This window comes from Pelecanus crispus, chromosome 12 (assembly GCF_030463565.1).
Source record: "Pelecanus crispus isolate bPelCri1 chromosome 12, bPelCri1.pri, whole genome shotgun sequence".
Classification (NCBI taxonomy): domain Eukaryota; kingdom Metazoa; phylum Chordata; class Aves; order Pelecaniformes; family Pelecanidae; genus Pelecanus; species Pelecanus crispus.
This window is the reverse complement of record NC_134654.1, coordinates 9335801-9357405: the sequence shown is the minus strand read 5'-3', so window position 1 is coordinate 9357405 and position 21605 is coordinate 9335801. Positions and strand designations below refer to the sequence as shown.

Genomic DNA, 21605 nt, shown 5'->3' with positions numbered 1-21605 from the left:
GACTTAATTTCATGAATATTTATAGAGCCAATTTGATCCTTGGCTAGGAATCGCCATTAAAAAGTGAGCCAGGTCATAAGCTGGTATCAATCAGTGTGTTTCAATTAAATAAGAAGGACTGAGGAGCTGAACTGATGTCTGCTAACCTCTGAAGCTGCAGTGTCCCCTCTCCTCCGGGGACTGCCTGCGGCGAGGCTCTGCATTGGTCTGCTGCAATTCATGTTGCTTTTGAGTTTTGTTTCAGCCCCGTGCTCACCCTGCGCATCAAGGGGGATGTGAGGTCTTGCTTAGGTGTCATGGAGAGAAATGCCCCCATTCCCACAGGGCTGGTGGGACTGAAATGCTTGGAGGACTCAGCAGCTTTGTTTTAGCCTGGTCTTGCTGGGGGGGATATTACGTGCTTGGCCTTGGGTTGGATTGCATCCCCGCACAGCACCCATCCAGCAGCACCTTTGCTGATGCCTTTCCTGGCACGTGGATCAAGCCCGGTTCCGTGCAGGGACAGCCGACGATGGGGATGTATCCCCCCATCCCTTCCCAGCAATATCCAGGGGATCACACACTGCAGAAGCCATCCTTGGTATTTCCACCTTCCCAAAGATCAAAACCTGGCCCAGAGTGTCTGCAGGCTCCCTCTTCCACCTGCTGCCTTCCCCCTGCCCGTGAGCCCGGGGCTGGGCAGCATCCTCTGGGCAGGAGGCAGCAGGTCTCCCCTGCCTGCTCGCAGCCCAGTGCGGCTTCTTGTCCCTCAGCAAACAGATTTTTCAGATTTTCTTGGCCACTCCCTGTTTTCCGCTCCTGAGCTGTAACAAGGGCTCCAAAATGTTCTTTCCATTGGGAACCAGCAGTGGAATAAACTGATCCTAATAAATGCCTGACAAATTATTTTTCCAGCAAGCAGATGACCGGCTGGGTTTATACAGCTCTAACCTGCAGTTACCTCTCCTGGAGTCAGGATAATTTTTTATTTCCCCTGAAAACCACCGCTGCTGTTTCTGCCACTGGGCAGCGGGTGAGAAGCAGCGTCCGCTTGACTGGTGTGTTCAGGGCTGCTCCTTTCCAGTGACGTTTGTGCTCCTTTACATAGCAAAGAGCTACTATTTAAGAAGCAAAGGCCACAGTTTGCTGCTTGCTTGGAAACAACCACAGCAATGCAGTTGTTAAATTTGTCTGCTGCTTTTAAATGCTCCCTTGGGTACCCTCTGGCTCGCCGGACCATGAAGCAGCATCATGGGGAGGAGAAGGGACTTGCTGCCCGTCCTACAGCTCCTCTGGATCCCCAGCAACTGGAAACCCCTGGAGGAGTGAAAATTAACTTGAATTTCTTTGCCCCTTTTCTCCATCATCTTCATCATCAGCCTTTTGACAGCCCTTGCTTTCAGGTCCAATATTCTTTTGAGCTCCCCTGCAGCCCCGTTTATTCTAGGGCACTTCCAGAGTTTATGTGCCTCCTGTGATATTTTATTTGCAACTAGTCCTGCCACATTTGGTAAAGCACAAAATGCGAACCCAAGTGTTTATTGCCAAGCCCGAGGCTTTAACTGGGCTCTTTCTCCCTCTTTTCAGAAAATTTTACAAGGGATATATAGGAGAAGCTAAGTATTTGAATGTGTAACCTGGTGAAGTGTAAGGCTTTGGGGTTGTTTTCTCCCTGCAGCCTGAAGGACGAGCAGCCGGTGCGGTGCGGGCAGTACGACGGGCTGGTGGAGCTGGCCACCATCTGCGCCCTCTGCAACGACTCCTCGCTGGACTACAACGAGGTGCGGGGGGCACCGGGGCTGGGGCGGTGGGGGGGCACCGGCGATGCTCTTCCCTTTGCTGCAGGCCCCTTTGCAGCAGAGGTTTGTCCCTTGGCATCCCCTGCCCTGGCTTCAGCCCATCCCAGGTCAATGCTCTGGGAGCCCGGGGATGGTGCAGTGGGCAACAGCATCCTTGGTCGGAGCAGCAGGTAGGGGATGTGCTCTAAAGCTTAAGCTCTTTTTTTTTTTTATTGCACTCTAGTCCAAAAAAGTCTACGAGAAGGTGGGGGAAGCCACTGAAACAGCCCTGACATGCCTGGTGGAGAAGATGAATGTCTTCAACACTGACACCAGCAAACTCTCCAAGGTGGAGCGAGCCAACGCCTGCAATTCAGTGAGTGTGGGGGAGGCCCCTGCGAGCGCCAGTGCTGGGGGATGGGAGGGAGAGGAGGGCTTTGGGATGACTGTTATTTGAGCAATAACCACTTGCAATGATCTAAGAGACTGATCTGCCACAAGGATGCAATTTCCTGGCTCACGGGGTGCTGAGCTGTTTTTGGAGCAGATGCTGCAATGGCCCTGGCGGGGCTGAAGCCAGGGCTGGGGGGTCTAACCTGGGTCCACATGGAGCTTCAGAGTGGGTGATCCCTGAGGCTCAAACTCAGCCCAGTCCCTGCTCAGCTGGGAGAGACTGCCACGGTGATGGCCAGAGCCCTGGCTGCAGATGAGGAGGTTTGGAGTTTTGTAGCTCTGCAGCAAATCTTCAGGTGCCCAGTTTGCACTGAGCAGCCGTCCTCCATAGTGTGAACCAAACCCCGTTCCCCGGAGCCATGCCTGCCTGAACGAGGCTTGCTCTTTGGAAACATCTGGTTTTGATGTGAAAATATCCCATGCTGGCTATGCTGGCTCTCCATTGTCTCCCTGTCCTTCTGGTGAAAATACACTTTATTTCATGTCTGGATTTACTCGGCTTTGGTATTGTGCTGTTAGATCTTATAATGTCTTTACTTGCTTGAAGGAAGGGCGCTCTGTTCTGGCATTTCTTCCCCAGATAGGTCTGAGCAGGTCATAATAAATCCCCTGACTCCTTTCTGATAAGGGAGATGGAATTTCCCAGCTGTACATTGGTCCTGCAGCTGCTTCGTTACGCATGCCCATCACTGCCCTTCCACTCAGATGCCAGGCTGGGTTCGGTCACGGGTGCTTCTCTCCTGACTCTTGTGTTTGGGCAGGGACAAAAACCCCTTCCTTGGAGTTTCCTGGCAGCATTTCTTCACTGCTTCTTGATTTTGCTCCCAGTGGCTCTGTGCTTTGAAATCTCCAGTGGGATTTCGGGGTTTTCACAGCAGCTGGCTGCTCCCAGGTGTCCTTGCCGCTGCACTGAGCGTGCAATGCCCAACGAGGACAACACTGTTTTTGTGGGCACAAAACTTCCTGCCTACGTGTAGTCGCTGCACTCGTACCCTGTGCTGGGTTTGGTCTTCGAGAGCCGCTTGGTGTTTGCCTGGTATATCCACAGACAGTGCCCGCGTTTTGCGTGGGCAAATCCCCTTTGCACATCTCTCCACCTCCCCAGCTCCCGCTCGCAGCTTCATTGCAGCAGGAGCATCCTTTTAACTCTGAACTTGTAAGGTTTTACCCCAAATGGGATTTTCTTTTCCTTTGCTCCCTTCACTGATTTATTTAGATTTAAGTTGCTGTAAAAGTCCTGTGCAAAAAGCTGCTTGTGTCCCCATCGCAAGCGACACCCTCCTGGCAACAAAAAATAATAATCGTATAAGCTGTTGAGCCATGCAGAGCAAGGTTGGCATCAACGTCCCTGCTGCCTTCTCTGGAAAATACTTTGGATCAGTCCTCGATGCCCTGTTCATTAAATGGCTTTTCTGGGACAAGACATGTCCTCCCAGGAGCCGGGCTCAGCTGCCGTGATGCTGATGTGGATCTGTGAGAGGGGGATGGGTCTGAGGAGGGCTAGCTGCTATCTTGCTGAGCATTTGGCTCCTTAAGTAATTAACTAGCAGCAACAGTAGAGCCCGGTTTGTGGTGGGGTTTTGGGGGGTGTTGGGGTGCAGGAGCCTGTCTGTGGGCACTGCCTGTGCCCGTGGGTCCATGCACTGGGGCAGCCCCTGCTCCGTCCTCTCCGTGCAAACCTGCCGGTACCATCTGAGTGAATGATTGTTACGGCTTAGCTGGCAGTCCTCGGGGCAATTAGCATGTCCTGAAATGAGCCTAATTAAGTCTCAGCTGCAGAGCTGGTTAATTTGATGGGAACCAATCCAGCCTCAGATGATGTTGGTGCTCCCATTCCCACTGACCCCTGTGGGTGCAGGATCAGGGCAAACCCCTCAGCTGTAATGAGTGGGATGCAATTCACCTTCCTGCAGGGCAGCTGGAGCCCAGTGCAGGGGAGGTCTCCCCCACCTCTCTGGCGAACAGGGCTTTATCTTAGGCTACAGCAGCTGTTTGGCATCTCATGTAGGGTCAATAAAATAAAGGCCTGGCACACACTGGTGTGTGCTGGGCAGCAGTGGTGTAGTTGGAGGGGTTAAAATTCTCATGAAAAATTGCATAGGGAAAGCTCCTTCTGATTTTGCACTGTCCCATCCCTCCTGGCTCCTGTGGTTGCCTTTCTCCTCCCATCACCGGTGCTGTGCCGGCTCGGCAGGGTTGTTAGCTGAGGCCGAGAGCAGCAGCCATTGCGTCCCTGTCATGTCCCGGCTCAGCTCCACGCTGTCCCCACAGGTGATCAAGAAGCTGATGAGGAAGGAGTGCACCCTGGAGTTCTCCCGCGACCGCAAGTCCATGTCAGTGTATTGCACGCCCACCAGCCCCGGCCACAACTCCGCCGGGAGCAAGATGTTCGTCAAGGTAGGGGAGAAGGTCCTCAGCACCCTGCAGGATCCTCCTTCCCCATGCACATCCCAGCAGGATTTGGCCCTTACTGCAGCGGGCAGTGATGCTTTGCAGTTTTTCTCCTCCCTTAGCTGTCTGGCGGTCCAGGAGCCAACAGGTAGACTGGTGTGGTCAGGGAGTACTTTGCAGTACTGATAAGAAAAAAAGGAGGTAAAATGATTTAGAGGGAGGAAAAGGCGCTGAGTGTGCTGGTGCTGGGGCCGGGGGAGAACTGCCCCTGTGCAAAACTTGGGCACTTGCTTTTATTAAAGGCTTGGACCCTCCGGACACCAGTAATACCCAAAGGGTGATGTCCAGCTTTCCACTGTGACCAGAAATAAAATAGTGTTTTAAAGGGCATTTTCTTCCCAAGAGAAGAGATGCAGCAGGAATTTCCCCCTGCTGACTCCAAGGAGATTTGTATATTTTTGTTCCCACTGGGAGATCTTCTGGGTGGGTGAACTCTGTCCTCCAGGTCAGGTTGGGACCCTCGGGAGCCACCGCACCTGTGGCTCTGCCAGTCCTGGGTGAGGTTTTTTAAGAGGAGCAATAGAAGGATTGCGAGTTTTATATTAAAAAGCAATGTCAGGGGTCCTTTGTAAGGTCAGAAGGGCTGGGGTGAGACACTGTGATGTTAAAGGACGTTTTCCTGAATCACAAAGGCATTGCAAGCATCCGCTGAGCATCCCGCAGGCTGCGCATTTTTTCAGCAGAGATTTACAGCCCTAATCCCCTCCAGGTCTGAGAGGGGATCTGTGGTGCGGGAGTATCTCAGGCAGACGTGTAGGTTTTGCAGGAGTCAGATGGATCCCCTGCAGAGCAGATCCTGCCGTCTGGTGACCTGACGCGGGTTCTGGTGACCTGACGCGGGTTCGTCCTTCCCGGCCACGGTCGCCATGCGCTCGGTCGGAGGCTGCCATCTAGCGCGCTGAGCCGCCGTGCCGGGATGTGCGGGCTGGAGCCTTGGGGAGTTTCCTTCTCCTTTGCCCAAACTTGGTGCCTTCCCTCCCTCCAGCACTTCCTTCGGTGCTGGCAAGAGGTGCTCATCCTCCAGGGTTATTCCAGCTCCTAAGCCCTTTGCTCCTCCGCAGGGTGCCCCAGAAAGCGTGATCGAGCGCTGTACCCACATCCGCGTGGGCACCGCCAGGGTCCCACTGACGGCCCCGGTGCGGGAGAAGATCCTGGGCAGGATCCGGGACTGGGGCATGGGCATTGACACGCTGCGCTGCCTGGCCCTGGCCACCCACGATGCGCCCATCCGCAGGGAGACCATGCAGCTGCACGACTCCGCCACCTTCGTCCACTATGAGGTACGGCACTGGGGACTTTCTCCAGGAGCTTTTTTCCTTATTCTCTAAGTTTTTCCTCCCACTTCCAACTGCCTCAGCAGTATTTTCTCTCTGGTTTCTCTGCCGCCACTGGGCAGTGCAATCACTCAGCTCCTCCTCTGCGAACTCTCATGCAGAGCTGCATGCAGGGAGGCTGGTTCTGAGGTCAACAGCCCTGTCCCACCAGGCATCCATCCCCATGGAGTGACTGCCGAGAGGGGTCCAGGGACCACCAAGAGGGACAGGGATGAGGGAAGCAAAGTGGAAAGGCGTGAGGAGCAGCAGAGGGGATGGGAACATCCCATTGCATTGGGGCTACAGAGTGCATCCATGGGGCTCTTGGTAGGAAACCTCCAGAAAGTTTCAGGAAATCCTCGTGCCCAGGGTGGTTTCACAGCAGGGAGGGAAGCAGCTGCATCCCTGGGGATTAATGTGGGTCTGGGGCTGTCCCCCCGCAGAATAACCTGACCTTTGTGGGCTGTGTGGGGATGCTGGACCCTCCCCGCAAGGAGGTCACCTCCTCCATTGAGATGTGCCGCAAGGCCGGCATCCGCGTCATCATGATCACCGGTGACAACAAGGGCACGGCAGTGGCCATCTGCCGCAGGATTGGCATCTTCTCGGAGAGCGAGGACGTGACTGGCAAAGCCTACACGGGCCGGGAGTTTGATGAGCTGCCCCCTGAGGCACAGCGGCAGGCGTGCCGTGATGCCCGATGCTTCGCCCGTGTGGAGCCGGCGCACAAGTCCCGCATCGTCGAGTACCTCCAGTCATTCCATGAGATCACCGCCATGGTGAGTCCCCTGGGGATGTCCCACCACCCCTCGGCCCCCTCCTCTCCATCCAGCCCAATCCCTTGTACCCCGTTAATCACGGCTTCATGCAGACAGGCGACGGTGTCAACGACGCCCCGGCCCTGAAGAAAGCCGAGATCGGCATCGCCATGGGGTCGGGCACGGCCGTTGCCAAGTCGGCCGCTGAGATGGTGCTCTCCGATGACAACTTCTCCACCATCGTGTCAGCTGTCGAGGAGGGCAGGGCCATTTACAACAACATGAAGCAGTTCATCCGCTATCTCATCTCCTCCAACGTCGGGGAGGTCGTTTGGTGAGAGCCCCCCGCACCAGGCACCACACTGGGGGGAGCAGAGGTGGGGATGCATCCCCTGGGGCAGGTGACCTGGTCGTGTCCCCTACCCCTGGCAGCATGCGGTGCCCAAAATTGTAACTCTGGGTGCCAAACTGAGCAGCTCTGCGTTGTCCCCCAGGGACAGGGGGATTTTTCTTTTGTGGTTTTACAAGGACACCACCTCCCAGGAGCTGTTTTGTTAATGCATTGCCTGTTTAAGCCCATGCCAGTGTCTAAGATGGGTGCAGATATTTGTGGACAGGCTGTTGTCACCAGGTCGCACCAATGCACTTTGCATCAGGTCCGGGGCAGCTCTCCCTGTCCCTGTCCCCTGCCCATCCCTCCCAGTAATCAGTGCTGCCGTCAGCAATGTAGGCACAGCCTTGGGATCACTTGGGCATCCTTTGCCCTTGCATTTCAGCAGGGGTGTTTGTGCTGGCAACAGGATCCCATGTGGCCGTGAGGACATCAATGGTTGGGTTTTGACTGCAAAGCAAATTTTAATAGCAACAGGAACAAATTTTAGCTGCAAAATTCAATCCTGCACTTCACACTCCTGACTCAGGGGCTGCAGGTTCATCTGCAGGACTTTGGGTGAATATTCAGTTTGGGGTGTTTGGATCCAGGGTTCCTGCTCGCTCTCCCCTTGCACAACACAGATGCTTTCTCTGTCTGCCATGGAGTTCATCTAATTTCGTACATCTGTTTTTTAACCTGCAGCATCTTCCTGACGGCCATCCTGGGCTTGCCCGAGGCCCTTATCCCCGTGCAGCTACTGTGGGTGAACCTGGTGACAGATGGGCTGCCGGCCACCGCACTGGGCTTCAACCCCCCTGACCTGGACATCATGGACAAGCTGCCCCGCAATCCCAAGGAGCCCCTCATCAGTGGCTGGCTCTTCTTCCGCTACCTGGCCATCGGAGGTGAGCCCCTGCGGGTGCCAGTGGGCAGAGGACAAGCATGAGCATGGGGTGCCATGGGGTAGGGGGCTCCTTGCCGCGTGCTGGGGGTAAGGGTGTCTCTCTCGGCCACAGTGTACGTGGGCCTGGCCACGGTGGGCGCAGCGACCTGGTGGTTCTTGTACGACGCCGAGGGACCGCAGGTCTCCTTCCATCAGCTGGTGAGTCAGGAGGGGAATGGGCCAACGTGTTGAGCAGATGGGTGAGGGCATGGATTCAGGTGTTGGGGTCTTTCCTCTACCTTTCTTCTGTGGTTGTTGTAGTGTTCCCAAATTCCCGGTGGAGAAGACAATAATTTAAAATAAAAGCAAATTCTCTCCCTCAGGCTCATGTTTCCAGCCTTGCTTCTGCCAGCAATCAGCATGGTGGGAAAAACTTGATTCAAAGAAGCTGAAAGTAACTCCTGTACCTGATCCCACATTGAAAGGGATCGATTTTTACATTACTGTACATTACATTTTTACATTACATTTACATTACAGTACTGAACAAGGTGGTAGGAAAGCAGTTGCCATTGCAGCCCAATGTCACATGCAATGGAAGATGTATTTTGGATGGAGATGTGGGTGTGCTCAAACACCTTATTAACTGCACATGAAAATCTCTAAGCCACTATCCAGCCATAATCCCAAAGCCCCAACCACAGCAGAAGCTGGGTCACTTTAGACAGTTTTATCAGTTGCTCTGAACTGTGGGATATTTAACAGCACCCCTAATAATCAAGGTTCCCCATGTGCCCCCGAACCGGTCGACCTGTTCCTCCTCTTTCCTGCCTTTCCTACACTGCTGCTGTGCCATGTATTTACCAGCGGTTTCCTGTGCTGACAGAGGAACTTCATGAGGTGCACTGAGGACAACCCCATCTTTGAAGGAATCAACTGTGAGATCTTTGAGTCCCGATACCCGACCACAATGGCTCTGTCTGTGCTGGTGACAATTGAAATGTGCAATGCTCTGAACAGGTAAGGTGGCCACAGGATTACTCTGTGTGCTCTACGCATAACCAGTTTTGTGTAGGGACTCTTTGAGCATCCGTTGGTGGGCTGAGGGCTTTGCTTTGACTCAGCAGAGCCATTTGGAACGTTCTTGCAGGGGCCCACTGGGCTCACTGTAAATAAACTCCTCCAAGCTGGTGTGCTGCTGTCGATAGCGGTGGAGGAAGGACTGGATCTGCATGCGTTAGCAGTTTGGCCCTGTTAATGACCAGTCCTAATCCCTGCATAGCTGGTTGCGTTGAGATGGGTGTCCAGATCCAAACTGGCAAAGTCTGAAGCTGAACAGTCTGGAAGAGAGGGGCTGTAGCATACAGCCTTGGAGAGGAGTGGGAAACCCCAGCTTGGGCAGGTGTGGGGAGCAGGAGGTTACTGGGGCTAACGCTGTCCCCTCGCTTTCGCAGTGTCTCTGAGAACCAGTCGCTGCTGCGGATGCCACCATGGCTCAACATCTGGCTGCTGGGGGCCATTGTCATGTCCATGGCTCTGCACTTCCTCATCCTCTACGTCAAGCCCATGCCTGTGAGTGCCCTGTGTGCCCCCTCCACGTGCAGCCCAGGGAGCTCCTCCTGTGGGCAAGGACATCCTCTGGAGCAATCTTTGGGTCTGGAAGCGTCTGGGATGGTTGTCCCCAGCACATGCCCTCAGGACCAGGTCCTGTGACTTGAACCAACATGGGGACCGGGAGACACCCTGCCCCAATGAGCCTTTACTTAAGTCAGAAGCTCTCCTTTATCTCGGCTCCTTTTGGAGGCATCGCCCCCCTTTGCAGTCCAAGGCTGGTGATGCCTCAGTTGATGCCTGAGGGCGCTTAAGATGAAGCGGGTCACTGTGGCCAGGAGGTTACATTGTCCTTTGTCCCTGCTAAGCGCCTATGAGCACATACAGTCCTAGCTTGTGCCTCACTTTCCTCATCTGCAGGAGAGATGAAAGACATCGTTTTTGACTGATCTTGGCCAAGAGCCACCTTGAGATCATGACAGACCTTGAAGAAATCCTGTTGTTTGGGCTGTCTGGATCCCTCCTTCCTTGTACCTGGGATGACCCTTTCTCAACCTGTGCCATACAACAACCTGACCTTTAAAACAAACAAAAAAATCCCACCTCCTTCCCTACTGACATGTCCAATCCTTTCTGCCTTGCAGCTCATCTTCCAGGTAACCCCCCTGAGCTGGCCACAATGGGTGGTTGTAATGAAGATCTCCCTGCCCGTTATCCTGCTGGATGAAGGACTCAAATACCTTTCCCGCAACCACCTGGACGGTGAGCATGGTCTGCCCCACACTGGGTTATGTTTGCTCCATGGCGCTTTGCTTGGGGTTCATGATGGCTTTGTGGACACCTCGCTCGCCTCTGCTCGTGTGGTGTCTGCGCCTGCATGTTCATCCACCTTTGTTGTGAAAAAGGGACTTTTTGTCCTACCCGCTTCCTTCCCGGGTGCCACACCAGGCAGAGCAGTTGGCACTTACATCTGTTTGAAATACTCCCTTAGGAGCTGGAGCACTAGATAAATCTGCCATGTGAGTTTATCTAGCTCCTTTCGAACCTCTGGAAACTGGATCCCTTCTCTTATAAAGCAAAACAAATCAAATACTGGTTTCTATAGGAATCCTTCCTTTTTCCCCTCAATCTTCCACCCCTCTATGGCTGTCCTTATCTTGTGTTTGCTGCCTCTGTGTTAAGATCAAACGAGAGCTGAATGCCTTATAAACTGTTTATGATGGGATTGCCCTTGGCCAGCACCTCTCGGGATCCGTCCTGTGGCACATGTGGAGGAGAAGCAGCTCCTGTGACACCAGGGCAGCAGTTCCTGTGTGCTCCTGGGCTGCGTGCTGTAAATCACAGCATGTGTTTAGGCAGCCCTCCAAAGACGTGATATCATCTTTTCTTTCATTTCTTGCAAAAGATGTTGCTGTGGGTGATATCTTGGCACTGAGTTGAACCTGCAGGTTTTCTGAGCAGTGGCTGTGGGGCTGTGGCTGCTGAGCGGTGCTGTGCCTGCCACAGGGCTGGCCCCTCTCCAGGAAAACAGATTTTATTCATTTTTTTAGGGTGTGTTGGCCCCCACAGTGATAGCATGGAAAAAAAAGGGCAGGAGAGACATCATCCTTGCCTGAGGAAGATGGGGTGGCCCTGGGGGGCAGATGAGCCACCTGAATGTGGGGACTGGAGGTCCTTTCACAGCATTACCTTGCTCAAACCTTTTTCCCCACTTAGGCAACCAACATTCTAGCAAACCCTTCCTTTTACCTTCACCTTTTAATAATGACCCAGGAAAACTGTGCAAAGCCACTCTCGCCTTCCAGGGCTGAAGGCAGGTTTGTCTGGCCCTGGCAGGGAGGGATTTGGGGCATCGTAACAGCTCTGTTTGGTTTCACACGGAGCAAAACCATGCAAAAAGCTGGAAATACAGGATGGGAAATTATTGCAAGCAGGGAATGATCACAAACTGGTTGCACTCCCCATCACCAGGTCCCGGCATGCTGGCAGTGCTCACATCAGCTTTCCTTTCTGCGGCGAGCTGATGCATAACCACAGCAATTGCTCAGTGAAGCCTCTGCTGAGGAATGGATGTGCGGGGGCTCCTATTTTTATGGACCAGATAGAAGTTGTTTCTAGCTTATTTTTATTTAATTGTTGCATTTCTCAACAGACTGATAGGTGCTTTGCATCACGCAGATCTATTTTATTGTATGATTACAAGCCTGTAGCAACAATTTTATGGCGCAACACTGGGCATAGGAGAGCTGGTTTAATTCCTGGCTGTTGCATCCCATGCATGCCCTTGGTCTTCACTTCACCATCTGTGATCTGGGGATGAGTCTGTCTTTCTCCCACACTTTCCATTTCTCTATAAAAACTCAGCGCTGTTGGAGGAAGGGCTCTTCTTCTTTGGCTCTGCCAGCGCAGCTCTGAGCACAGCAGGGTTTCTGGCAGGCATATGATCCTTTCAAATCCCGTAATACCAGCTCAGAGTGCTTCCTTCTCCCGTGCCATGCTCCCAACGTGCTGGGTCCTCTGAGCTGCCCTCATCCCCACGGTCACGATGCTGCTGATGCTCATGGGTCGCTCTGTGTCTCATCCAGCAAGGGTTTCCCATGCACCTATTCAGTCATGGCTATGGGGCAAAATCATGCTTAAATCATCACATTTGAAAGAAATAATTGAAATCCTGCATATTCCTAATTCCTCTGGGCTTTGAAAAGCAAATAAAAAAAACCCTCCAAAAGCCACTTTTAAATGTGGTATTGTGATTTTTTTACCAGGCATTCTCAGGACAGTAAGGCACATGTGGAGCGGGGAGCACCAGTTGAAAACCTGCAGGACTCCAGAGCAAGGGTTGGCTTTCTTACGTGTCTCATTCCCGAATGCCGTATTCCTATGCTTCCTCCAAAGTCTTGCTCGTGTGTGGTGGGGACTTGCTCGGGCTGTGTCCGGGTGAATGTGGCTTGGAAAACCGGCTGATAATGGAGGCCAGGGACCCCTTACCCAGACAGGGTCTCCTTTCCCACACTGACCTCTGTGATTTGCTTCAAAATAAGGTCTAAAAAGCCTGTGAAGCAGCCGCATGGCAGTTTTAGTCAGGGGACAGGCTACTGCTTGGTCTCTTCAAGGCAGTGCTTGGGCATGGCCTCCAGTGTGGGACCTTCTGAGGCCAAAATCTGAGGGATGGAGAAGGGTGTTCAGTCAAGGGCTGCAAACGTATAGCTGTGAGTTCTGCTGATTCAGGTTTTGCATGGAAAAGTTTCTCCTTTATCAGATTTAGATAAGTTGTGTTTCCATTATGCTGGATTTTCCTTGTCCTTGAAGCGGCAGAAAGCTGAGACTCTTCAGTTTTCACCATGGTCTCAGTGCTTTACATTCCTCTCCTCATCCTCCCGGTCACTCCTAGCCTCTCATCTTGCATGCCTTGCATGTATCATTGCCCTCATCCATCTCTGGCCCCTCTGAGGTTTCTCCTGTCTCAGTTTTGGGATGCAATGCAAGTGCACAGCTGAGCTAGGTTGTCTTGGTGGGGACCTGCAGATGTTCTGGCCAGGAACATGGAGATGTTCTCCAAGATCCTCTCAGGTGTCCATCACACAGATACACGCTGGCAGGCTCACAAGGGCTGACCACCCTCAAGGACCTCTTGCCCTAGTATTTTTAATATTTACTGTCCTCTATACATTTAAGTGTATTGCTTTCCGAGCCCTGTGGCATGCAGGAGGAAGGTTTCCCGGCATCTGTGCAAAGATCTTGCAGAAGTCTCCTTTCTGAGTGGTTCTCAAAAGGTACAAAATCCGGACAGGACACTGAGATAACCCTGGTCCTCGTGCTCCTCTGTGCACCGTCAGCCCGCTGCCACAGCCACTCCGCTCCCATCCAGCCTTCCTGCACCATCCCTGGGACTCCTCATCTTCACCATCTTGAAGCAAACCCATCACAGGTGTCAGTGTTGCCACTCTGGTGTTTTCACTTGTTTTCAGCACGTTAAGCGGCAAGCCCTGCCTGGGTGCTTGGGTTTCACTGTTTCTCACCTGTGCCGTGGTAAAAGCAGGGGCAAGTCAAGAAGCGGGTGCTTTCTGCCAACACAGCTACGCAACTGCCCCGCCAGCAGCAGCGTCACTGAAAATCAGTTGTTTTGATGTACAAGAATTGTCTTGGCGTGTTTTGTGGCAGATTAGCATTTATGCAGCTCTTTGTCCTTATGCCTGGTGAGGATGGCAGCCCCCAGGTGATTCTGCAGGAGCTGCAAGGTGGTGGCCCCACCATTGGGTACCTGTCCGCTCTCCGGTGAGCGGCACCACGCTCTGCAGCCTCCTGCCACCGCTGCTGATGTGCAGGTGAGATTGTACCCTTGGGTAAGCATCCCCACCACCAAGGGAGATTTGGACTCTTATTTGCAAAGTCGGCATCAGCTTTATGCTTTCACATCCTCCCAGAGGAGAGCAGCTGGCAGAGGTGGCTGTGCGGTGACAAGTGCATCACGCTCCCTGCCAGGGCCAGCCTAGGCTCCGCATCCCTCCGAGACAGCCCAAAATCTGCAGGGACCAAAATCTCCATGTCCCATCACAGAAAAGCCCCAGGACGTAGTGAAAAGGAGCTGCTCACCCTCATGTCCCCCATGCACCCGCACCTGGGGACGAGGGCAGCCCCCGAAACTGCCCCGGGAGCCCAGGGCTGCTGCAGCCACCCGTTTCCCTGTGAGGGAGGCAGGCGTCCCTCTCCCTGGCGCAGCAGAGAGCTGGGAGCGAGCGCCTCTGGCCGTGGCTGCCCTTGTAGGGTAATCTCTGTGCGGAGCTACCTTGGCTGGGTGCTGGCGTCTGGGGAGGAATGCGTCCCTACGGGCCAAGTCGTTCGCTTGAGCTGTGGGATGCTCTGAAGGAGAGCGGCACCGCACCTTTCGGTGCCGGAATCCCTCCAGCTTCTGTAGAATCTCCGGATTCTACAGCTCTGCCGCCTTACTTTTTTTTTTTTTTTCCCCTCCCCCTCTCTCCTGGGTTTTTTTTTCTTTGATGCGTGTGCATGTGCCATGCTTTAGAAATGGAAGAGCAGAAGGAAGCTCTCTGTGCTGCTGCCCTGGTATTGCAAAGGGATAGGAGAAGGATTTCCCTTTTGGTTTTCTGGGGTCTGGGGACTCGGCTGAAGCTCGGGGTGCCCTGGTACAGTGGGGGAGATGTGCAACTTTCAGAACTACAATGGCTGCAGCGTTTCCCTCGGTGGAGGGAGTGATCCAGGCTGGTGGCTGGAGTCTGCATCCCTCCAGCATCGCCTTTTACAGGAACCCATTAAGAGGAAAGTCAAAAGCAATAAGGGAAAACCTCCCCAAAAGCCTCGGCTGTTCTGGTGGGGAGCAGATCTTGTAGGACATGAGCTCATGTCGTTCAGTTGCAGGTTTGCAAGAGTTGAAGGGCTGTGACAACCCTGAGAAACTTGGTGTGAGGCAGGATCCAGATGGATCGTGACCACCCCATCAATCCTGCAGATAGGTCCCTGCATCCCCCCTGCTCCTGGCACCACTGCGCAGAGAGGAGAGCCAGGCACTGGTGCACAGGGACCTGCATCCTATTAAAGCGAAGTGGGTGCCAGACCCTCAGCTGACTGGAGTTCTCACAGAAACACCCAACTCACTCTGTGCCAGGGGGCTTACTTAGAGACCCGAGAGTAACATTTTGAAGAGCATCTGCCATGGTTAAACACTCGCTGTCAGTGCTGCAGCCATGTCCCGTTCCTGTCCCTGCCCACCGTATGGCACAGCCACCCCGTGTTTGCACAACTACAGGGTAAAGCATTTAGGGGAAGCGCAGTGGCTTGTTGCAATGAGATTTAATACAGCACGGTCGCCAGCATCCCTGCTTCGCTCTGAAGCCCACGGTGCCAGAGGTCATCCAGAGGGATGCTGCCATTGCAGCAATCAATTTTATCTCAGGACATGAGGGCTGGGCTCTCCAGCCAGCGCTGTGAAGAAATTTTGGCAGAAGTTGTGAAGAGGTTTTTTTTCTTTCTTTCTCTCTCTCTCTCCGCCATTATTTATTAATTCCCCTGGAAGCTTGTCGGCACCAGGGTTGGCAGTGCAGGCGCTGAGCCTCGCTGATAACCCCAGGCAGGACCCCTATTTATCAAGAGCACAGTAACAGCAGTCCTCTGTGAGATGTGTTTGGTGATGTGTGCAGCGATGAAAGATAGAGAAATAAGGTCAACAGATTCATGATAAGTGATTTTTTTCTAACTCTTCTCAGAAAGGACCGCCTTGTGGGTTGGTTTTTTTTTTAGTAACTGCTGCCTCGGGGGCGGGGGGGGTGGCATGGGGATGCTGCTGTTGACTCCTTGAAAACTGGGGATCTAGTTGGTGTGAGTCAAACTCTGGCAGAGATTTCAAGGCTGCTCACGCCGAGTTCAAGCTGAATACCGTAATTTTCCTTCAGGACTTGTGTTACCTGTTACGTTCCATGTCCGACTCCATCCATCAGTAGGGTAGGGAGAAGGGCAGCCCTGGGGCTGGGACAGCAACTGCAGTGGGTAGATTGGTCCTTGCTAGTTGTTCTGGAGATATATATGGATGTAAATATATATAGTGTGTGTGTAAGTGGTGTCAGCTCACAGAGCAATATCCATCCACCTGGCTGTGGCAGGGACAAGGCTTTGGGATGGTGTCACAAATATGATTTTTTTACACGGCTTTGATTTAGCAACAATTTATGATTTATTAATATTTTTGAGATAGATCACAAAATTGGGTTAAATAATTCTTATCAGCACTTAAGCATCAGCCAGTTTAACAGAGCAATTCAGTGGAATTTGTTACAATCAAAACAGTGACTCAGTTAAAGATTCGAGAATGGTAAGGGTCACCCGAAACTTACAGCAGGGTTGCACACCCAGATGGGGTTTAAATCAAATCACACGCATAGAGACAGACAGACTGACAAACAGCTCTAAATCAAATGCACACACACACACAGACAGAGGTTATCCTGTGATTAAAATTTCCCTTTTTGCGAGTTGCATGAATCATTCACTTTTATGTGCCAGCATTCATCAACGGACGGTCGGTGAACCTCGCGGAATCAGGTGTCTGAGTCCTTGCAAAGTTGTCAATGGACGATCCTTCAGTCCTCGCGAAATCTCCCGAGAGGCGTCCCAGCTCAGGGGGAGATACTGGGTCACACAGCCCGCTGCGGTCCCGGACAGCTCGAAAGGTCTCCCTTTTGGATCCCTATTTATAGGATCTCGAGATGATCGGTTATGGTCAGTATTTTACATTCGGGCCACAGTTCGTGCTGAGTCGTTCTGGTATACAATTCGGGCAGCAGGTGGCCCAGGTGTGGCCAGGGAGTGTCTGACACCCAAGTCACTGCGCTTATGACCAAGATAACGGCGCAATAGGGCTGATCCTGAGATCTCGAGTGGCTGGGGGGGCTGCACCACCGCAGGTGTGTGCTGCGATGCTTCCTCCTCTCTGCACCACTGTCTTTCCCTGGGTGCTCCTGATGCTCTCATTAGGAGCGGGAAGGAGGGATCCCTGCCTGCTCGCCTTCCTGCTGTTCCTGCCTGCACGGCTCCGGCTCATCCCTTTTCCTACCTCCTGCAGGCTGAGCATGCTGAGCCCTTCCTCACCTGGGGACGGGCATCCTCCTCCTTGTGCAGCCTGAGCTGCCGTGGCTGCAGTCAGGCAGGATCCCAGGTGCAGCCAGGATCCCAGGTCGCTTCTGGGATCAACCCAGGAGCAATCTCTCTTGCTAACAAAACCAGGGACCTGGTTTGCTTTTGAACCTTCACCAATACTTTTTCTGCTCTTTTTTCCCTTTGTTTCAGGAGAAGAGGACAAGAAATGAATGACACGAAGGAAACGCTCCTAACTAAAGGATCCCTAACTTGTAACTCGGACTGAAGTCTTGCATGCATGACCATCGCTAGAAGCCAGCAGGACATGCATGTGTCCGACTATCAGACAAATGCGGGTGAATCGTCGAAAAGAAAAATACTGATTTTGTTTTGTTTTGTAGCTTTCTTTTTCCTGTACATAAGAGTGCAATTACTGGACAGCTGGTGTAGGGTTTGGGGACAGAGCTGTGTGGACCTGGGTCATCGTAACGTGGTTCCTTGGTGATTTGTTCCTGCAAAATTTGAGGCCCTCTTTCCAATTTTCACCCTGATGGGTTGAGCTCAGGCAAGGCATCCTTCACAGGAGATCAAGGGGGAGAGTCGGGATTTTAGGGAATATGCTGAGTGAGGGCCGGAGGCTGCATCCCCCAGCGGGGCGGGATGTGCAAGGGCAGCTCGCGGGGCCGGGAAGGGCTTGTTGGTGGTCGAGGGCAGGGGAGGGAGGCGAGGGCACCATGGGTTGGGGTCGCCGACCCTCAATGATATCCGCGGTGTTGGTGGGTGCATCGCTGCGGCTGCTGCGTTCTGCTCCGGTGGCCGCAGTGCCTGTGGGCTGCAGCACGTGAAAATAGCTTCAAGGTGTGGGCACCGGTGGCGTGGATCTCACGGGCGTGTGTTAATATGTCAAGGCCAGGTGCGTGCGGTGGAAGGTGAAGTTCCCTCTATTTACCACACTGTCCTGTTTGATCCCTCTGTTGCGGAAAGCCCTGCACCTTCTCAGGCTCATCCAACACCAAAGTGCAATGTAGTCTTTGTTCTTCTCCGTCCAACATCTTGTTAGATCCCATCTGCACTATTTAAGCTGTAGTCATCTTCTTCATAGGGGCAACCATTTAAAGCAAAGCATGGGGATGACTGACTTTGCCTTCCTCATGTCTGCTGCTCACTCCTGGTCATGCTTTCTGTATTCGGTTGATTTTTAACTATTTCCCTAGCAGGAGTAGCGCTTAAGTCCTTAGGAGCATGTCCATGAGTTCACGTCCTCTGCCTTGGAGGACATTGCTGTCTTGCACAGGGCATCCTTGACACCGGTAATCTGCCTTCGAGACAGGAATGAATGTATGCTTGTACATAATGTAGTCCTTCTCTGTGAGCGGTGTTTGTCATGGCATCCCTTTTTATAAGGCACCAACTATATTTTATCCTCTTGGGATTTTTCTGCAGCAGGGTTGACACAGGTTGCAGCAAGAGTTTGTGGATCCAGTAAATTGATCTTTCTCCATTGAGCTGCGTCAGCTGAGGAGATGATAGCGGGTGATTTCTTCTCCAGCTCTCCAAATCCTCCCTCCTGTTTTCCTCAATGTCCCCCTATGATCCATCCTGATGATATTTAGTTAGCCAGACCCTGTATCTCTCCTTTCTCTTAAATTCCAGCAATAGCACTAGACCCAGGGTTTTGGATAGCATTTTGCTCCTTTGCTGTTGGTTTTTTTCTTTTACTTTTTTGCCTCTTAAAAGCTTCCACTGCTTTTCTGTTTCTCTTTCACCTGGGCGAGAGCTACTCTTCCTCTGTACAGTAGGTGCCAAATGTCATCCTTCCTTTCTTTTCTCCATCACCAGCATTGAAGATGAGCAGAGCCCCCAGACCAATGGGAATGTATAGAATTGTTATACTACTGAGCTGATTTAATTGTACAGAAAACCTTGCATGAAATGTTGTTACTGTATTTAATATATAATGTATTCAAGGAATTTTAATATTGAGCTCTTTAAAAAGATCTTTATAGATACTCTGTGGTTAGAAGGTTGTTGCTGATTTTTTTTAATATTATTATACTTTGTCTTGAAGAAGTTTTATTTTTCAAATGTGTTACGTCTAATTGATTCAATCGGTGATCCCATGAGGCATCCAATTCCTCTTTAAAGATTTTCACCTTGGATGAGACTCACCCTGGCACAGAGGACCAGGGCATGACCCAGGTACTGGTTAAGCCTTCAAAATAAGGCTTCAGTAAGACTAACGCTGTAGATGTGTGATTTGCCCTTCCCCGAAAGGGTGGATTTCATCTTATTTTAGTACAGGTCATCTCCAGCTCTCTGTGCTGGGAAAGAACCAGCAGGAATTTAATCCAGTACCAGCTCAGTGACTTCAGAGGAAGTTGCTTCTGTGTTTCCCTGAGGCTGAAAACCAGTTTGGGAGAGGCTGGACCTGATTCAGAGCATCCCGACCCCATTCGTAGGGTCCAGTAGGACTTTCAGCTGCCCGATGGCATCTCCCTGGTATACGGTAGCCTTGGTCCATTGTGCCTGCGGGCACCTGCTTGGTCCATCCACTCTGTATTGCACCACCCAAGTTAAACTGGTTTCCCTGGGCTTAAGGTCTGGTGTAGGATTATTAATTTTACCCACATATGTATGTGTGTGGAAGAGTTTCTTGTGTAAAGGTCCCACTAATGAGTACCGAATAATAGATGGGAGTCTCTAATGTAAGGAGACCTAAAAGACAAAAGAAAAAAACAGAGCTCTGTTTCAGAGCAGAGATGAAATAATGAAATTTTAAGTCACTATTCAATTCCTGATGGTAAATTTTGCTTAGTCTCATCTGACAGCAGAGAGCTGGTTGTGGTTGTACCAGGCATCCTTCTGAACCCACTAACAGAAAGGCTGTGTGAAGAGATGCCAAGTTTGTTATTTTATTGTTGATAGAGATGCAGAGTTTCTGTTAATTTATCACTGATGGAGATGCCACCCTGCTGCAGGCCCGGGCAATGTCAGTCTGTTTGTGCAGTCATTGTGTTGCAATTGTGAGTTACCAAAACCCAAGCCATCAGGGGCAAGAAACCAGAGCTGTGTCCCAGCCAAAGGCTTGTTCTTTCCAGCAGCAGCAAATTGCATTTGCCTTTATATCATAAGCCTCTAGATCTACCTAGAAAATAGTGCAGGAAACCTGCACTAATGTTACATGGAGAAGGCATCCCCCTTGCTAGGAGGGACCTTTTTGACACATCCCCATTTCGACACGTCCCCATTTCCCCTTCTGAACGGTTGACCATGTCTCTCTCCCCCCATCCTTTAATTACTTGGGATACAGGTTTCACCCCATGCTTTTTGATTACAGAGTCTTACTGTTAAAATATTTTAATGAAGTAGAAAAATATCCATATATCTAAGTATTTTTCCTTTATGCTTTGGTGAAGGGTCAGGATAAATCATGGAGTAGTTATTTATTGTATGTATGCCACCAGCAGCGTTCTGGGAGCTTTTATAGGCTGAAGCATGTTCTTGTGCAAACTTGGAGATCCCAGAGCCAAGACCATCGCTTTGAGATTGGGTCTTGTGTCTTACCAAGGCATCCGACTGTGTGCAATACAAGGGAGATGGACACTGGGTGACTGTTTTGCCCAAGAGCTTGTTAAAAAAGGCAGCTTAGGGGCAAAGCCTCTGGGATCCTTGCTTTTTTGACAAGAGAGTTTAGGAATTATTTCCTTTCTAGTTTTATTTTGATGGTGCTGCCTGGCATATTCAAAGTTTTTAAATAAAGCTCAGGTCTTTCCAGCAAGACCTTTAGCATCTGTGGGCTGCTGTGACAGGTCCTCCCCCGCACAGGAAAGCAGCGATGCGAGATGCACAGCGGAGGACACGCCAGGACAGCAGCATGGGGTTGTCCATGAGCACTTTATACTCCTTTCTCAGGGTCCAGGCACCGTGCTGGGTTACAGCCAAGGCGGGAGGCGAGGGTCCCGCATCCCTGGAGTGAGCACCCGAGGGGTCAGCTTTGGGCAGCAGCTGTGACAAGTCTTTCATGCTGTTTTGGGCTGCAATGTCATTGTGGCCAGTTGCTGGATGAGTTCTTCCCCCTGTGGTGCATGATCCCATCAGGAGGCATGTTGGAAAAGGAAAAAGAGAGGTGCTCTTCCAAGCAAAGAAGTACTGCATCCTATGTTTTATTTCTGTCATGTGGCCACCGTATGGTTCAGGGTCTGGATGAGGTTTTTTTGGACTTGTGTGTTTCAGACTTTGGCACTGTGAAGATGTTGTACGTGTGTTTCTGATGCTGTGCTCAGCCAAGGCTGGATGGTACCACCAGGCACTGGAGAAGTCAGGAGCAGGAGGGACAGACTTTACCACAGGGGCTAGGGGACTTCATTCCTGTAACAGCAACAAATCTGGGATTGAAGCGGAGTCATGGCAGAAGTAGCCAGAGGAGAGCTAGGACAACTCGGCAGCAATTTTTGGTCTGTCTTTTGTACATCAGGTCAA

At 51.9% G+C, this 21605-nt stretch overlaps 1 protein-coding gene across 4 annotated transcripts in view; it reads left to right on the top strand.

Annotated features, from left to right (window-relative positions):
* ATP2A3 (ATPase sarcoplasmic/endoplasmic reticulum Ca2+ transporting 3) overlaps window positions 1-21605 on the top strand; it is a 60592-nt gene extending 38987 nt beyond the window's left edge. The window contains exons 10-22 of one of the 4 annotated variants that reach the window (XM_075719547.1): window positions 1658-1760; window positions 2002-2133; window positions 4482-4607; window positions 5723-5941; window positions 6418-6753; window positions 6846-7066; window positions 7808-8010; window positions 8122-8207; window positions 8875-9008; window positions 9443-9560; window positions 10184-10301; window positions 12305-12377; window positions 17337-17789. In XM_075719547.1, the coding sequence (XP_075575662.1) occupies window positions 1658-1760; window positions 2002-2133; window positions 4482-4607; window positions 5723-5941; window positions 6418-6753; window positions 6846-7066; window positions 7808-8010; window positions 8122-8207; window positions 8875-9008; window positions 9443-9560; window positions 10184-10301; window positions 12305-12377; window positions 17337-17412 (1945 nt within the window). In that variant the 3' untranslated portion in view covers window positions 17413-17789. Of the gene's footprint in view, window positions 1-1657; window positions 1761-2001; window positions 2134-4481; window positions 4608-5722; window positions 5942-6417; window positions 6754-6845; window positions 7067-7807; window positions 8011-8121; window positions 8208-8874; window positions 9009-9442; window positions 9561-10183; window positions 10306-12304; window positions 12378-17336; window positions 17790-19839 lie in introns of those variants that run through there. The other 3 variants (XM_075719548.1, XM_075719549.1, XM_075719550.1) reach the window with 3 other exon arrangements.